Source organism: Anas acuta, chromosome 4, assembly GCF_963932015.1.
Source record: "Anas acuta chromosome 4, bAnaAcu1.1, whole genome shotgun sequence".
Classification (NCBI taxonomy): Eukaryota; Metazoa; Chordata; class Aves; order Anseriformes; family Anatidae; genus Anas; species Anas acuta.
Genome location: NC_088982.1, coordinates 61,180,993 through 61,199,021, shown reverse-complemented (window position 1 = coordinate 61,199,021; position 18,029 = coordinate 61,180,993). Strand labels below are relative to the sequence as shown.

Here is an 18,029-nt window from a genome sequence, read left to right as displayed (position 1 = left end):
AGCTGGGCCTGGGCCGGCCTCCGGCCTCCGCCCACGGCCGGGCCCCGCTGCTGTGGCGCCCCCTTTCCCCTCAGGAGGGACAGGGGGAACGGCCTGGGACCCGGGGGTGGCCTCAAGTTGCGCCAGGGGAGGTGTGGGGTGGAGATGAGGAGACATTTCCTCTCAGAAAGAGCAGTCAGGCACTGGGAGGGGATGCCCAGGGAGGTGGTGGAGTCACCGTCCCTGGGGGTGTGCAAGGAGGGGTTGGACGTGGGGCTTGGGGATGTGGGTCAGTGGGTGATGCTAGTGGTGAGGGGGCTGCTGGACCAGATGATCTCGGAGGGCTTTTCCAATGTTAATGGCTCCGTGATGCTAAATCCCCACGTCCCCACCACAGGAGGTGTTCACAGAAGCCAGGCTGTGGCTGTGGCAGGAAGCAGGCAGCCCCAGCCTCCCCGCTACAACACCGCTGCCCTGCTAGGGACAGTCGTGCTTCAAAACCAGCCGCTGCCCCTTCCACCTGCACTCCCCATGTAGCTGGCGAGTGAGCGGCAAAGAATGGAGAAAGCAGCCCCGGGGAGGTGTGGGGCTGCCTCAGCTGCTGCACTTCACTGGGCCACAAGCTTCATGGGGAAACGTAGATTTTAATCTGGGGAAACAACCCCCAGGAAGTCAGGATGCCACATGTGTTAACTTATCTGTAAAGTCAAGCCATGTCCCCACCTCTTGCCTCCCCCTCACTTTCCGGAGTGCAAGATCTTACTGACAACAGCATTTTCGGATCCTTTGACAAGAGGCGACAACACAAACTCCAAATACAGTCTTTACCATTAAAACAAACACATTGGTGGTGCCCATAGGAATCTCACCTCAAAAACAGCCTTTAGAAAAGCGGTGATAAAGAATTTTCATTCAGGCAGGGCTTTAAATGTGGACCATGGTGTTATCAGCAGAGGGAGAATGCAAATCTGCCAGTTTTTAAAGAATATCCTGTATATTCAGTATACTTTGGTCAAACTGAAACAGGATGCTTTTCTTTTTTTTTTTTCAATCTCACATAACAGTTGCAAAACCAAAGCTGCAAAGGCAACTGATTGCTGGAGACTTTGCTGTTGCGCTGCCCCAAGTCATGCAATATGTTGCAGCTAATTTAACAGATGCTTTAATCCCTTTCAGAAATCCAAACGTTTGGGTTTGAGATTTGTATTTGCCAGGGCTAGCGAGAGCAAAATCTCGTGCAAACTGTTGCTGATAGCAAACAATGGGAGACAACTATGAAAGCCTTGACAAAATTAAAGCAGTAGCAAATGTACTTCCTTCTGAGTTATCGAATACATTTTCCTTACCCTGCACAAACAGAAATTCACGTTGTGACACACAAAGCACTGTCCAACTCTCTGCCCTTGGATTTTTTCAGTTCCAACTTCTAAAGGCAAGCCAGGCTTACTCTGGATGCAACTACTAGAAGAAGGAAAAACAAAACAGTGTTAGCCATGAACTTGCTCCACTTAGTTAGTTTCCTAACCATCATCTGTGATCCTTCCCATCTTTCACATGCATCTGTTTTACCAGGGGTCTTCAAAATCTATTTACCATCAGGGACTGCCTTTCAGCACTAAACATCTACGAAGCATTTCTTAGAGCAATGCTATGGTGTGCCCCCTCCCATGGCATTAATAATCACAGCCTTCCCATGATTACTCACACATAAAACCATACTGGAAAGAACTACTGATGGCTTCGTCCAGTCTCTGAACCAACCAACTGAACAAAATGCCATGTTTCATCTTCATTAAAACGAGTTGGTGCTGCAGACCTGGGAGACGAGCTGGGCCATCTGCTGGCTGCCTGCGGTGGGCACGCTGACACGCTGCGCTTGCTCTTGCCTTTAGCCCTAATCTTGACGTTTCTGGAAAGCGAGCCTGTAGTTGCACCATAACATACATCCCTTATTTATTGCTCAGATGGAAGCTGCCAGAATTTTGCTTGCCAGCTGCCTAAAGCTTTTTGAGGGAACACAAAACCACCTTGGATACTTGCAGCTTGCCTGCCCGTGGAAGCGCATCAGCCCCTAATTTTTGCACAAAGTGCGAAACGTGCACGAGCAGATGCTGTAGTAATGAGATCAGTTAGCACCTCTGCGGGGCATTTATCACATCCTGTGTGATGCCTGCCAGGAAACACTGCTCCTCTGCTGAAAAATCACCTAAGCTGCTTTTTCCCCAGCACATAAGCTTTCACCAACCAAAAAGTAGCTCAGCATCATCACTGGTGGCCTCCATCACGACCCCAGTGCAGAATTAATATAAATGGTTTCATTTTGGGAAAAGCACCAGTTCCCTCCTCGGTAAGGCTTAGACTGGTTTCTCATTTTGGAGCAGACTTGCCATGTTTCACATAAGCAAGCACCTGGGAAGAGTGTCTTCATCCCCAAGGCCAACAGGTTACACTTGGCCACCTGGTCAGACAGGGCATCACTCAAATGAAAAGGCATTTTCAGTGACCCCTTCAAGCAAGCCTCACATTTGCCTCGGTGATGCTCTTGCAGAACAAGGGTTTGACATGTGCCTCTTCCCAGCTTCCCCAGAGAAGCCAGCCGCAGGGCCTCAGTCAACAATTTTCACCTTCTAGCAGTCGCTGCTGGGACTTTGGGATGTGAGAAATGAATCCTTACCCTTGCAATCACCTCCAACCTTTCCTCTCCCCACGTAGAGACCTCCTACCAGCACAGACAAGACCAGCACTGACCAGAAACACCAAATTCTTCTTCTCTGCTGCCATCAACACTCCCCAGGCGCTTACAGTAGTTTCTATTACCCCTTGCCGTGCAAAATGCCTTGGCTCTGCAGGCAGGCAAAGACCTCCCAGTCAATTGCATGGAGGGGATCAATTCACAGCAAGCTGGTTTCTATGGAGCAGGGGTTTATTTCTTTCTGTATTTTTTTTAAATCAGTTTTTAACTGCGGTTTGGCCTACGAACAGCAGGGGGCAAACGAATACAGGACCAATAAAGTCAGCAGAACTTGTCATTTCAATATTTAGCCCTGTGCATTCAAATACTGAACTGAGTTCAGTATTCAGTTTTCAGTTTTCTCTGAAATTCGGACATTCAAAGACTACAGAAAGCCTCCCTACTTCCATTCCCATCTGTCCAGTCTATGTTTGTCTATTTTCAGCTCTCCCTTTAAGAATCAGCTTTAAAAGTTACCAAAACTGTCTCCAGTCAGCAATCACGAATGTTCCTGTGCAGGAAAAGGCTTAGGATGTAAAGGTTTGCATCAAATGCTACGGAAACACTTTTCATGTGCAGAAAACGAGCAGTGTTGGCATGTTTTAAGTACAGTGCCTAGCCTGTCACAGGTTCACTACACATTCATATTTTGGCTTCCCTGAGACTATCGCAACAAACACTAGCTACACTGGTGCTTCCATAACACGAAATGGTTGATACTCACTAGACAACTGACCCTCTTAAGGGAGTCCACATGGCAAACAGACAGAGCCTTTCAGGTGGTACTGGTACCCAAATAAGATGCAGGCTCACCGAGACAGATCCTAGCCACATATGCACGTCTTACCTCAGGAGTGTTACACTTGTAACATTAATGAGAAAATCAATGACAACTCCTTCACCACATGAACTGGAAGTGCCCACTCACAATCAGTTCCCAGCAAGAATTTATTTCAGTGCCAGGTTAGATGTGTTTTCCCACCAGAGGGAAGTAACCAAAACATGTTGAAAATTTACCTTCGAAGTGCAAACAACATTATGTCTTACCAACTTGTCCTGCAGCACTGCCAGGTTAGACATACAAGTGTGTAACAGTTTGGAAATTTATCTTGGATGAAGTTAATGAATTCATCATAGGTAAGTAACTATGCAATCCAGAAGTGCCCTTGCTTTGCCTCTCACTGAATTCAGGAGCAGGTAAAATAGTATCTCAGGCCACATGGGATTTAGGTAACAGCTTCCTGCTTTGCTACTGAATTAAAAAAATTTAGGAGGGTGAGAACAGTTGATTCTTACATGTATGAACACAAGGATGAGTTAATCAGAGCACAAACTAGAGGAAATACCATAACCACATATCTGTAGCCCTATGCAGAAAAAAAGGATGTAAGAGGACAATGCAGTGAGGAGGTGGTGGTGACAGCTGCACAAATCCCATTCTCAGCCCACCCTTGGCAGGATGCTCCCTCTGCCCTCATCCCACCCAGCCCATTCCCTTCCCCTCACCTGACACCTCCCTTGCAGCCTCTCAAAGCCTGTATTTACAGCACAGAAAGACAAAAACAAGAAAAAAAAATCAAATCCCACTTAAGGATGAAAACCACACATTCTTTAACAAAAAATTTATTGCATTCAAAACTATTATTTGCAGCTCTCTGAAACAGAGAAAAATAAGTTTCACTGAAGCTTTCTGCTTTTCTTAACCCCGGCACGAATGCCAGACAGCTCCCCGCCGTATCGGTGCATCTCCGTTCGAACCTCGCGGACCTGGCCCTTCCGGCGAATCTTGGCCTGCCGAAACTTCTCCCGGTGCTTGACCCTGGGGTTACGATCAATCTTCTTCCTCTTGGGGGTGAGGCCTTTGTTCTTGATCATCTGATAGGTCACACCTCTCTTTTTCTTTGGATCCACCTCCTGCAGCGCTTCTTCTTTGAGCACGTCCTGGTCTTCGGTTCTCTTCCTCTTGAGTTTCAGCTTATCCTCCATCAGCTTATAGTATTTTAGGGCAGCCTCTTCATCCAGGTCAGACTCGTCTGCCTGTTCCTCAGCAGCAAGCCGGCCGTTAGCAACCCCAGGAGCACGTTTTGGTTTGTTTTTCCTGGCAGCCAGATACAGAAGCGCCGGAAACTTCTTCCGCTCTCGCAGTTTTTCCTCCTTCTTATCGTAATAGTTCCTCAGAAGAAGGCGAACCTGCGAGAGTAACCTCTGGTCTATCACAGCCAGGTCATTGATGATATTCCTGTAAGCAACCAACCGCTCAATGACGGGGTGACTGTGAGCTGGCATTCTCTTTGACTTTAAAACCAAATAGAAACTGATATTGGCACAGTAATTCAGGTAAATCTGATACTTCATCTGCAGATAGCGGCTGCCTTTCCCCTGAGGGATAGCGCCGCTTCTGACCATTTCCAGCAGTGGCTGCAGCTCATCCTTGAGCTCCATCAGCTTGACTTCAAAGTCCTCAATCAGGTGCAGGAGCTCAGGGGACTCCTGCTTCAGTAGCTTCAGCTGCTCCTTCTTGGAAAGGGCCTGCAAATCCTTGGCAATCTTCTGCCCCTTGCTGTCGTGGGTTTTCTGCTGCCCCGCCACGTAGCCCTGGATCACATCAAGCCCATAATCATCCTCCCCCAGGTCCTGCACCAACCGCCTCTGGATGACTTGAGCCTCCTGCTCCTCTTCCTCCTCCTCAGCATCGACCTCTTGCTGGCTACGCTTACCCTTGGCCTGGCCATCGCTCCCATAGTCCGTGTCGTAGTAGAGCTGCTTGCGGCGGCCCCACGACAGCTCGTGGGGGAGCTCGGTATCCTTGCTGCGCTCTTCCAAGTCGCTTTCCATGGACAGGTCCTCATCTTCATCCCCCTCATCCTCCTCTGCGCTGCGATCCAGATAGAACTCGGCTCCCTCCTTCTCCTCCTCCTCACCCTCCTCCTCATCATCATCCTCCTCCAGCTGCAGCCCCAGCACTTCATCCTCCTCCTCCTCCTCTTCCTCCTCCTCGTCCTCCTCCGGCAGCTGCAGCCCCAGCACCTCCTCCTCCTCCTCCTCGCTCTCCCCAGCCTCCTCCCCGCTCTCCAAGGCCGCCATCACCGCCTGGAACTGCGCCTCATGGAAGTCCTCCACCTCGTCCCCCAGCCCCTCGGGACCCACGTTCCCTCGGGGGGGCACCTCCACCTCCTCCTGCTCTTCATCCTCCTCCTCCTCGCCCCCACGGCGGCGGGCGGGTCGCGGCGGGGGCCTCAGGACGGTTCCGCGCCGCGTCCTCATGGCGCCGCTGCCGCCTCAGCCCCGGCTTCCACCACCGCCCCTTCCGCTCCGCTGCTTCCCCGCTCCTCCCCGCTCCCCGCTCCCCGTTCCCCTGTGCTGTGGTTCCCCCTCGGCCCGTGCCCCCAAAACTGTTTTATTTAGTTAGTAATTTATTTATTTTTAGCTGACGGGTGCGCGGAGTGGTGGCGGATGTCAGCTTATTCTGCCATCATTAACGGGAGTTTCTCTTTACTTCCCCGCAGCCAGGCTGAAGTTTCAGAGGGGAGAAGTGCTTGGAAACCTCCCCCGAGCTATCTGTATTATCCCTCCAGCTCCTCACCTTCACTAAATTGCGTCTCTGACAGAATTTGGGCATCTCCTGGTAGGAAGCACTGCTGGGGCTGCTCGAGCAGTGCCCGTGCTCCTTGGATCCCCCCTCTCATGCCAACAGATCCAAGCAGGGCAGCAGTAAAGGAGCAGGGTGGATTTTCAGCAGCGGGGAAGCCCTCATCAGGAGGGTTTTTCAAGTTATCTATGCTCCCTCAAATTTACATTCACGTCCTGAATGGCTGCTTGCTTGTTTCTGGCATCAGGCACAGAGGGCCTGGCCTGGCCTCCCCCAGCTTTCCACTGAGAAAATCAAATTAATACCAAGCCACGTGGAAGTGGTCTGCTTGGAAGTAATGTGGACATACAGCCACATCACAAAAGCAGCAGGAGTAAGTAAAGTGTTTGTGGTAAAGAGTTTGGTATGATCTGAGCCCTGCCCACCCCCCAAAGTCCGATAAATTTGGCAGCCACACAATCCCAGGAAGAGAAGTTCTGTGCAGAAGCAGCGCAGGTGCTTTTTTCTAGCCACAGAACAGGTGCAGTTTTATTTATAAATACACGTGTCCAGCTTCCTGTGGAAAAAGTCACACTGGGCAAATATTAAAGTTAACTAAAGCAAGAGGATGGGGTGCAACTTCACTCACTTTTTGGCGCTTCACTTGGATTCTGACAGATTTGATGGCAGACCAAGCTCAGTTACAAGCCTTTGTCCTGACATGCTCAGCTTGACCCCACCAAGTCACTTCTGGGTCAAAATTTTCCGTACTTGCTCACACACCAAAGGTATGTTTTGCCTCAGACAAGGACACCTTTTCCAAATCCATCAGTGCCAATTTTCAGATACCACCTCCTCTGGATACAGGCCTGTGTCAGAGACAGCAATAAAAATGACTTGGTTTTGAGAAGTGAGACATAACATTCACATAGCTTGTTACCCACACATAGGTAGAAATTCTCACTTTGTACTAGTTGGCCACTAAAATACAATCGTCTTTGCTGATCAGACTTTGGAATCTGCCTGCTTAATCTTACCATTTTTTTGTGAAGCCCATCCAGAGCAGTCTGCAGCCACATGGTTAAAATTCTAGATAACTTTTGCAAGTGTGTCTCCAGTTTGAGTTAGTTTACCCCATTTTCAGGACTTGACAGGCTGAAGCACGCTGCTTTGATGTAGGCAATCACTGCTCCTCAGATGGCAACTGGTGACTGCTGCAGGTCTGTTTTTAATCCACTATTTTCTCCGCTTCTGAGTGAGAAGCAAGGAGAAAAGAAAGATGTGGGACAGACTGTGAGTGGATAGAATGTTATTTCGAGATACCCTGTGCAACGCTATGGATATCCTTCTCTCCAGCATAGCAAGGGCATGCAATGACCCGGCTATTTTGCCTCACCTCATCCAGGCATCTGCCCAGTTTCTAATCTGGAAAAGCCTAATTCATTGTGTACCAGGCTAACTGGAGGCACAGTGATGCTGAGACCCCAAGGCTGGTTTTTATTTCTTTTCAAATTCTGTTATTCTTCCAGTAGCCTCTGCCTTGGGTAGCTCCCCACTCAGCCCAGAATTCAAGCCTGGGATGATGGTTTGCCAGCCCCTTGCCAAACTGCCTCCATTTTTTTAATACCTGCTTGCCCAGATAATTTTATGGTTATCTAACATGTCACACAGTAAAAAGGGGGTAGTCCTTAAAAGTAACAGGCTGCAAAACAAATTCTACTCCAAATAGTTTGAAATCTAGACAGAAAGCCTCAGAGAGATGCAGGTGGCTGAGGGTGACTAAAAATGGGTCTCACGCCACCACGTAAAGACAAAGGGACTGCACATACAGACACACAGATTTAGCAACTGAAATTCAGCTCTGCTGAGTACCAGCAGTCAGGGAATCCACCGAAATCAACAGAATCACACAGAGTATCATTCTGCACAGTTTCTCCATTCATTATCTTTTCAAAAATTCATAGATACCTCTGCTTGGATTTTATTGGTGCTGTATTTTTATCAATGTAGATATGCAGAATGTGCCAGCCTCTTTTGCACGTGCTCTATTTTGCTGCATTCATTCTTCCTTCTTATTTTTTAAAAATCTCTTCTTTGATTACAAAAAATGACTACAAAAGGTGACTGAAACAAATAGTGCTTTAGATAGATACTCCTTCCCTGCTTCATCCCCACCATGGTTAGCCAGGATTATTTTTAACTTTATGCACTAGATGGGCACCTTCCAGCTTCAGAAGGAAGCTCCACATTAAACTCTGTTGGCAATACTTTCTGGGAAGGAGGAAGATGAAAGGAAAGCAAATTTTGCTATCATAAGGCTGCAGCCTCACTTTAGAGATCAGGGTTTGTACCAAAGAGTCATGGAATATGACTCTTGGAGCTGGGCTTGCATCCATTGTCACCTGCTACCTCCCTGGGGAAAGCCCCTTGTGTCAGTGCTGCTGATGCAACACAAAAGCTCTTTGCATCATGCAACTGCCTGATGAGATGCTTGTGCTGGCAGGAGAAAGTTCAGGACACAAATGCCAGGGTCTTCAAACAGCTCAACTGCTAGGAACCCAGCTAGCAAGGTCCAAAGAAAGGGAAAACAACCTGTAAAGTGACAGGCTGCTATTTCAGGGTCTGGGATGTTGGCAATGTTACAAATAACACCAGCCTCTTGAGAACCTGGCAAGAGTGACCAACCCTGGGGAGCCAAGGGTGGCACGTGCAGTGTGAAAAGCTTGTATAGCATCATGGGGCTGCTGCCCTCTGCATAAGAAGCAGCTGGAGCAGCACAGGGAGATTTGCTGTGTGCTGCTATTGTTAATCAAGAATAAACTATCCTTGCAGCCAGCAGAAATTCAGGAAACACTAATACTGTAACCCTAAGAATGGGCCTGCTAGCATCATACCTTGCTCTGCCTCCCTTCAGCCTTAAATAAAATCACAAGATTTTATCCCATCGTAGATGTCTCTAATAGCACCTGGTAAAAGGTGTTATTAGAGATTCAACTTCCCTTACAAAGTGGCCTTTCCTGTGCAAGATACATGCATACACTCCAAAGAAAACCCTAGTCATTGCAAGCTATATTGCAACGCATTTTAATTATTATTATTTTATTTTTTCCCAGAGTTACACAGATGAACACAAACCTTGGTATTTTTTTTAAATCACCTCTACTACTCCTTTTTCTTCCAGAGTGAACCAAGCGTATTAAGGAAAGTCTGTGTGACAAATACCTCAAAGAATTTAAAATGTCTGCATTCACTGGGAAATGGTTGCCTTGGACCTTACACAGAGCCTTTCACATATCACGCATCCCATGGAGTCCCTTCTCTATTCATAGGGAAAGAAACTCCTTGATGCCACAGGCAGAGCACTGGAGGAAGAGCTCAGCTTTGCCATTGCCATGCTGTTGCTTTACCTCTTTTACCCCTCCCACGTCTCCTTTTGTCTGCTTTGACTGAAAACTTCTTGGGGGCCGGTCAAGTCCTTAATATATGTTGCACATCATCTGGTGCAAACAGGATTCTGATTCTGAAGCCTAGCATGTTCTTACAGTATGGGTCAAACTATCCCCACAAGAATCTGATTGCTCAAAACTCAAGAGTAAGAACTGTGACCCCTTGGCTAGCTGGACACTTTCTTACGTTACACTCCTGAGCTCGAGGTGGCAGAGTGCCAGTGACACCAGTGGTAAATTGGTCCCTCGAACCCAAGGTGTTTTTTCACTCCCTTGTACCCAGAAGCTTTGTTGCATGTTGGTGATGAACAGAACTTTTGGTGATGAACTTTTAAGTGCACAGTAATAGCGCAACCCCTACCCCCAACCACCTTTGAAAGGCAGAAGTCTCTGCGCATTCAACATGCCTGGTTTCAGTCCCAAGCCACATCTTTCACAGTGTCAGTGCTAGCCGGCTGGGCTGTTTATTTTAGGAAACAAATAGCTGTATCATTTGCACACGCCCTTATAGGCAGACACACGCTCTCCACTCACATTCTTCAAAAGAAGTGAAGGCAAGATGAAGAGCTCTTTGTTGCCGTGGGTGGCTTTGGCTGTCTCCTTGGAATTCGTCCTTGTGGCAGGTAGGTGAGAAATTAAAACCATGGAAAACTTTGCTTTATGAGGGATGTGTGCTGTGTAGGTGTCTGTTAATAATTTTAACAGTGTAAATCGAAGCTTGATGCCTGCTCAAGAAGTCTTGCTTTGGTGGTGCTTGGATACGTCAGTGTCTTCCTGCACCACGCAGAGTGGTGTGTTTTTAATTCCCATTTATTTTTTTAATATATTTATGTTAATAAAGCCTAAAAGAGTGATGAATGGTGGCAAATTCAAGCTTTTGTAATTAGCCATTCTTAATCATGTATCTGAAGCAACAAACCACAAAAATGGAGCCTGTTTTTATGCAGCCCTAGGTAGCTTGAAAGACTTAGCTGCTAGGTTTTAAGGCTTCTAAAATCCTCTTGCTGATCCTGTCACATGGCTGTGGCCATTTCTAATTAAACTGTTATTTAACTCCACTACATTTTGTGGAAGGACTCTCAATTTTTACCATGGGTACTGAGATCAGACTCTCATCCCAGCACATCATTCAGTGTGGTTCACAGGTAATGGGTTCTGACTATCCTACTGCCAGATCTCTATAGCACAGTTTAAAGTCATCCTCATTCACACAGCGGATCTGGTCCACAGGACTAAATCCATGCTTAGGAAGAACTACTCTAGCAGCACGGATAACAGCATCCATGCATTTCCTCCGGCTTTTGGAAAGCAGCCTCTTACTGCAGAGCCAGGCAGGTCCTCGAAAAGCCCTGCTTTCTGTGAAGTATATTATAACTGCAGGGAAGTCAAAATTTAGTTGTGTGCAACTACAGGAGTGACATTTGTGCTACTTACATCAAAGTATCTTTCTGGCCTAACTGAGCCTCTTCTTCCTTTAATGAAGTAGTCACCTTCACATGCAGCAGAGTTTGAACAGGTATTTTTGGAATTAATTTGCTTCTTCAACGTGCAGCAGTGGGATTTTGTTGAGCTTCGTCTCCATATATCATATTACAGGATATTTTCAAATATGAGAAATGTTATCAAAATCAGGGAAGGAGCATCACATTGCAGTAAGTTACGCACCAGAAGATCCAACCCTGCAAACATTTAGAACAGCATTAAGAACTTTTGTATTTAAGTATCTTCTCTTTAAAGAAACTTTACAGGCCAACTCATGGAATCATTACTGATAAATCTAAAAAAAAATCTTATTTGCAGTTTTGTAATTTTACTTTAAAAATATGGAGCACCTGTAACTTTTATGGTTACTGAAGCCAGTACTATTACACAAGGAATTAAATTCAGGACAGTGGTTTTAGAGTATAGTCTAAAAATCCCCTCATATTTATTAAAAAACAACAAAAAAAAATGTTAGTAGCATTTTATGATTAAGATAAATTAAAGTCTGCTCCCAAAGGTTTGGGGACAACTTAAATATTGGGTTTTGATAAATTTCTTAGAAGAATCACACACAATGTTGCATAGAAAATACAGTGACAGACAACAGAGGAAGATCTCTAGCTTCTTGTTCTTCACAGAGTTTTTCTATAAGAAAAAAGAAGAAAGACCAAGACTTAAAGATACAGAGACTAAAGAGACTTTTTAAGTTAGCTTCTGCTTCAGAGGGCAGTGTTCATGTTTTATGATGAGTTGGCAGCAAGGAAACATACAAAGCAATAGAGAATGAAAGAATGTGTGCGAAGACAAATAAGTACCACTAAATTGTGAATATTCACCTGTGTCACATTTTGGATTTTTGCCTTGGTACAGCACAATCAGACGTGAGACCAAACTTACTTTCTGCATGGTTTGTAATTGGCATTTGTATAGATAGCTACTTGTGCTAGGTTCAGTACAGACAAATGCTAAATGCCAGCCACTGTTGTAAAAGGACTAAACAAGCATATGCTCTAGATGGACAAAGATAACCCCATGAGCAGTAGCAAAGGCGGTATCTCCTCCATGCCTGTAGTGGCTTGCTCAGTTGAACAAGAGGAGGGACTGCAGTAGCTTCTTTCCCAACTGAGAACTGCCCCAACGAACCTTCTTTAGAAGGTATTCTGCTGCCAGTTATCACAGAAGCAGCATTTCTACCGGTCACTGAATTTTAAGATCACTCTAAGGCATGATTTCAAGATGCTTTAGAGCCTTTTTCATCAATATGAGGCTTCTAAGGATCTTAGTAAATAACCCAGTGCAATGCAAGCAGATGGGACCAGTGTATTGTAGGGACAGGAGTGAAGCTCCAAGAAGTCTTATGTAGAACACCTGGAGTGCTATTTACACGGCATTGTATGGACTCTTGGGACATAAAGTAAGGTCTCCTGATCAGTGCTGCAGAGGTCTTGTTCCCATTCAGTCTTGGGGACAGTTTCACCTGACAGTTAAGCTTCCACTAATAGCATCTAACAATTAGAAACCTCACAGTGTGACTCCATGTGCTTCTCCTGGATCCCAGCTTTCCTAGTGCTCCCACAGGTGAGCGCTATCCCTTTCACCCTGTAGGAACAGGATCTGCTGTTCATACAAGCCAGCAGCATTGGACATGAAAATGAAAAAGCAGCCGTGAGCTTATGCAGCAGGGGCAGCTACTTCCTTAGTGAGCCATTCTTCGGTGATCCAGAAGTCCACCTATTAGGACCAAAGCTGTTAAGTGACTCTCAAATCCCCCACTGACATGATGAACATGTTTTTAGACTATTTCGTTCTCCCTATGGTTAAACTAATGGGTTAGAAGTAAGCAAATCCTCAGAACTGAAGTCTGTCTGAGCCCAACTATTCCTATCTTTCAAACACTCAGAGTTTTCTCATACTTCTACGCGGGCTGAAGGTACTGTTGGAAGAGTGACGTAGCAAAATGATAGCTGTGACTATATAGCAGAATTAAGAGATAAAGGAATGTGAAAATGACCATTTAGGAAGGGTGTGACTGTGCATGTAAAAGCAAAGCCAGCTTGTTACAGGTGAAGAGACCAGAGGCTGCTGGGGAAAGACAGTTAGGAGAGAATAAATTATTTCAAATCCATTTGCATGTTCAGAGAGGAAGCAGGCATCGCATGCCAACAGAAACATTTAAAAAGTCTCTGGGTGACAGATGGGAAGTTTTACCCAGCTGTTTTGACTGAGTTTCACATTGAATAATATGCTAAAAGTGCAGGATACAAACATACCCAGAGCTGGCTCTTCTCTATTTGACTCAGCTCCACAGCTGCCAAACTCAGTTTCATTAGGAAAAGAATATCAGAAATTCAGGACTGGAGTTTTCTGAGCAAACCATGGGATTGTAAGGGCCACTTGCTTTCCAGTACCAGTTCATCAGGCTGCCTTCCTGCTTCATCCTCTAGTGCTTTTTGTCATTGATTCCCTCAAGAATCTGGAAAGGAAAACAGCACTGACAGAAAGCTGACACATCTGCCATGTTGGCATTGTCATAGATATTTAGAAAGCCCAGATCCCAACTAGGGTTTGGACTGCTAGACCAGTCCTCGTGCGTGATACAGCAATCAGGTAACCTCCTAGCAGAGGCAAGTGTAAAAACAGCACTTTAGCTGCCAGGTATAGCCAGAGGCTTGTGTTTAATGAGAGATCCCGACTTGTTTTGTCTCACTTATCAGCAATGCAGTGCTCAGGTTCATCATTTGCTCCCTGCCACTTGCATCTCCTCCACATCATATGGAAATAGACTGTAGGCTGAGCAGGCAAGAGAGTTGAACCCATCTTTGTCAGTTGTCTCATTTCTGCTTGTTGTGACCTCAACTTCAAGCAATATAGATGCCATAATGAGGCATCGCTGAGATTCTCATTTCTTCGCTTTCTGACATAGCATGTCACAAGGTTTTTCTTTTCTACCCCTGAGGCGGCATATCCTGTGTTTGCAGGTACTCTACTGGAATATGATGGTGAGGAGCGTGTGCTGGTTAACAACAAGTGTAAATGCACAACAGTGACCTCAAGGCTCGTCCCCTCCAAAGAAAATCCTGATGAGGAAATCCTGGAAAGAAACATACGCATCACGTAAGTGGCAGACAAGTCTTAGGTGGAGATGGTGAGCAGGAGACTGTGTTGCAGGAGTTCCCCTTTTCCTTGTATTTTTTCCACATGTCCTGGTGTTGGCAATTTAGACCTGTTTTTCCCATGGACCACTTTCTGTACTATCTTGGAGTAACTCCTTTTGAGCTCAAAATTTTTTTTTTTTTTTTTTTTTTTTTTAAGAGAAAAGGAATATCAGAACTGATAGCTTGAAAATATCATTAGTGAAAGGCAGCACTTTCAGAAGTTGCTACATTATTATTGGGGTGAATTTTACAGTCTTTCCAGAGATGCCTAGAAACCAGGCAAAAAGTATCTCATTGCCTTCAGGGGCACAGAAAAGCTCAGACTTGCTGTTCTTGAAGAAGGGTCAGAAAGGAAATAACCTGAACAAAGAACAAGATCAGAGTTGAGAATTCATTACAGCAGAGTAGTCCCCTGTTTAACAAGCAGTTTTCACAAGAGGAATTCTCTCCCTTCCTTTCCAGGGTCCCACTCAGGAGCCGACAGAACATCTCCGACCCCACATCCCCGCTCAGAACCACTTTTGTCTACCGCATGGCTGAACTGTAAGTATTTTTCTTCACTAAATTTATTTCCTAACACCCTACCCTGCAGCACTGCCTCCAATGGTTCACAAACATCTTGAAGGATAGTAGATAAAATAAGGCAACATCACAGAGAAGTTCTTTTTCAGCCTGTTTTTTCTATTCTGTTGCATGCCAATGAATTATCTCCATGATTAAGTTGCATAAAAAGACCTCACATTTGCAGGTAAGGTTTCACGCTGACCCCTCTTGATCTTGAATGTCTGAAATATCAAGAAGTTATGTATTTTCCTCTTCAAGCCTCCCTTTTAGGAGGCCAGTCATATGAATAGCAGTTTGAAAAAAAATGAGAGCATCTGTCTGGGAGTGCGTGTGCAAAATACATGGTCTGGAAAAGCCACAGTACCCGAGTTGCCACTGCTGCCAGATCAGTGAGGAAGAGTGGAGTTTCATCAGAGATGTTTTAATCATAGCTCTGAATACTTTTTCTGTTCCTCATCTCTTCCAGCTGCAAAAAATGTGATCCTGTAGAAGTTGAGCTGGGTGGTGAGATATACGAGGCCCAGCAGAGCACCTCCTGCAACGAGCCAGAAACCTGCTATACCTACAACAGGGACAAGTGCTACACCACAACCTTCCCATTCATCTACCACGGGGAGACCAAACATATCCAAGCAGCTCTGACGCCAGCATCCTGCTACGCTGATTAGCTCAACCCACTGCTATCCTAACACCTTGTTGCTTTCTCTTTTCCTATCACCCATACATCTATAGCACCATAGTGCCTGGACAACTGTGTCCAAAGTATCAGCTCCTAGAATAATGCAAGCTTAATTCTTGTGCTTCATATCAAGAATACCATCCCCTTGAATATCCCTTGCACATATCTGTGACACCATTACATGTCTTAGACATTATCACCAGCTAGACCAGATCCTCAAACAGCTGTAAATCAGTAATTCCATTGAAATCAAAGGAACTACATTAGTTTTTAACAGTAGAGAATCTTTCCTGACCATCTTCCATCAGTCTATCTCGGCAAGGCTATCATGGACATCAGCAGCAATGTCCATGTTTCCTAATTGTTTCCTGAGCAATCTAAACCAAACCCTCTGCAAAAACATTCCACAATACCCTTTGATCATATTAGCATATTTTTTGCCATTATTAGAAGTCTGTTGTACAATCACATTTGAGAAAAAAATCAGGTGAGACTAAATTCGTATTTCAACTTTTTTTTTTTTTTTTGTCATTAGGCATTTAGGATCCTTTTAGTGCTTTGGCAATGATAAGCCTCCTGTTTTCACATACATACAGTGAAAATGTTGCCACCCTGAAGTGTTGTGCAAAGCCAACATGACCTCAGCTCTTCTTGCAGTAGTAAACTTCTTTAGGACATGTTAGGTACTTTGCTTCCCACATATACTAACTGATAATGATGCATTCCCAGTTCAATCGAGGATTAAAAAAAAAAATTAAGTTGTCTTGAATTTCTTGTTCCTGGTTTTGCATTTAGTGCTGCAAAAAATCCTATGAAGCTGCCGCAATTGCAAGGTCAGGGTCCTAGTTAGGGATTATTTTCCTTTTTCACAACAGTCTTTCTTTTCATACAAGAAATTTTCCCCAATTAAAGTTGATTCTGTACTGTACATTACATTTAAATGTATTATACCTGGAGTTTTCCATATAAACATCATGGACGCGAGTGCATAAGGTGTCTAGCATTGCATTTGGGATGGCTGGTATGTTTCTGAGTGTTGTCAGAAGCTGATTGTAAAGGTTCAGGCTGTTCTGAAAAGGTCACATCTGGCATCACACATTATTGCAATAATGAAAAACAGCAAAATCCTTATTGCCATAGTTTTATTAATGAGGCATTAAATAAACTTTTTTTCTGCAGCACTGTTATGTTCCAGTGGTGTTCATAAGAAAAAGCTGTCTATAATGATATTCTTGCCTACTTCACAGGAAGCTCTCACTAAGCAACTGTTTTACTTACAGGTGAACCCTCCTGAAACACTGAGATAGAAACATTATGATGCACTTGTGGAACCTATGACAGACAGAGGCCGAACTGATTTATTTTACCATCAGTTCTGCATAACTGAGCTGTTCCAAGGTGCTGTGATTCTGCACAGGATTGGAATTAAAAAATCCAATTAACACCTAAATTCCTCTCAACATTGCAAACTGCAGATAGGAATTTTACAACGCTATTGAAAACTGCACCTTTTGGGGGTACTCTTGACAGTCCCTGGGGCTCTGCCACAGGAAACATCTCCCTAAACATGAAGTTTCCAATTCTGAGTAAGGCGTAGGTAAATGACTTGGAAATCATTCAGGTTTGTGTTGTGGGCCAAGTTCAGCCTGAGCAGAGGGAGAAGGCTGCTAGAGCAGGTAACAGTCCACAGTTGGGGAGACCAAGTTCAGCTTTCGGCCTTGCTGCAAGCAGCCTTCAAGTGACTGTGTGGTGTACACCTTAAGCTCAGATACAGCAAGAGTGAGTGAAGTGGGCCTCCTATCTAGCTTTTACCATAGTTGGCAGACTAGCAAACGCCAGCTGAAGCCTCAGTTGCTAGTGCTCTGAGCCCCTGAGCCTCATCTGAACTGTGAAACTGCCACGTGTGCAATGGAAAGCCTGTGGTATGAAACCCCTCTCACAGGTACCCACCCAGCAAGTGACTCAGTCTGTACATCTAGCGTTGCAAGATCATTTAGACTCTGTGTTTCCTAACACAATGAACAGGCACCAACATCATCTCCTTTGCAGGACTAGCCTTTCATTGCTAAAACAGAGCTGAACATACAATTCATTCCCATAGGGCTGCTGGTAAATACAGATTTAAAGCATCAAAATGCTCAAATACTGTTGTAACAAAGCCCAAAAGACTGCCATAAAGAAAATGAACATATATATATAACATTTGCCTCTAAGGAAAATTATGTGTAACACACGGATACAGAACCATAGCAGATATATTCAGAAGATGGCTTGTGTTAACAGATTTTAGATCTACATGGCCCCGAGCTGCTGAAGCACATTGTCAACACAGAATCAGGTGTTGTCACACCAGGACACAACTACATCAAACATGTCAGAAAAATCCTCCAGCATGTAGTATCCTACAAATACCTAATGGAAAGAA

General features: G+C 45.1%; 3 protein-coding genes across 10 annotated transcripts in view; 1 reads left to right on the top strand and 2 right to left on the bottom strand.

Annotated features, from left to right (window-relative positions):
• Positions 1-4,317: 4,317 nt before the first annotated feature.
• UTP3 (UTP3 small subunit processome component) lies at positions 4,318-6,017 on the bottom strand. The gene has a single exon (XM_068679272.1). It carries the CDS (start codon positions 5,972-5,974, stop codon positions 4,388-4,390), a length of 1,587 nt encoding a protein of 528 aa, XP_068535373.1. The 5' UTR covers positions 5,975-6,017; the 3' UTR covers positions 4,318-4,387.
• A 4,154-nt stretch (positions 6,018-10,171) lies between these two features.
• Positions 10,172-16,785, top strand: JCHAIN (joining chain of multimeric IgA and IgM). Its single transcript, XM_068679300.1, has 4 exons — positions 10,172-10,347; positions 14,185-14,320; positions 14,824-14,904; positions 15,392-16,785. Exons 1-4 carry the CDS (start codon positions 10,284-10,286, stop codon positions 15,591-15,593), a joined length of 483 nt encoding a protein of 160 aa, XP_068535401.1. The 5' UTR covers positions 10,172-10,283; the 3' UTR covers positions 15,594-16,785.
• The window catches only part of FAM47E (family with sequence similarity 47 member E), a 40,486-nt gene continuing 32,789 nt past the window's right edge, over positions 10,333-18,029 (bottom strand). For 5 of the 8 annotated variants that reach the window (XR_011095549.1, XR_011095548.1, XR_011095547.1 and 2 more), the window contains exons 12-13: positions 13,477-13,679; positions 10,334-11,403 (exon numbers count right to left, since the gene is read on the bottom strand). The gene's annotated coding sequence lies outside the window, so the exon portion shown is untranslated. Of the gene's footprint in view, positions 11,404-13,476; positions 13,680-16,061; positions 18,017-18,029 lie in introns of those variants that run through there. The other 3 variants (XR_011095551.1, XR_011095554.1, XR_011095550.1) reach the window with 2 other exon arrangements.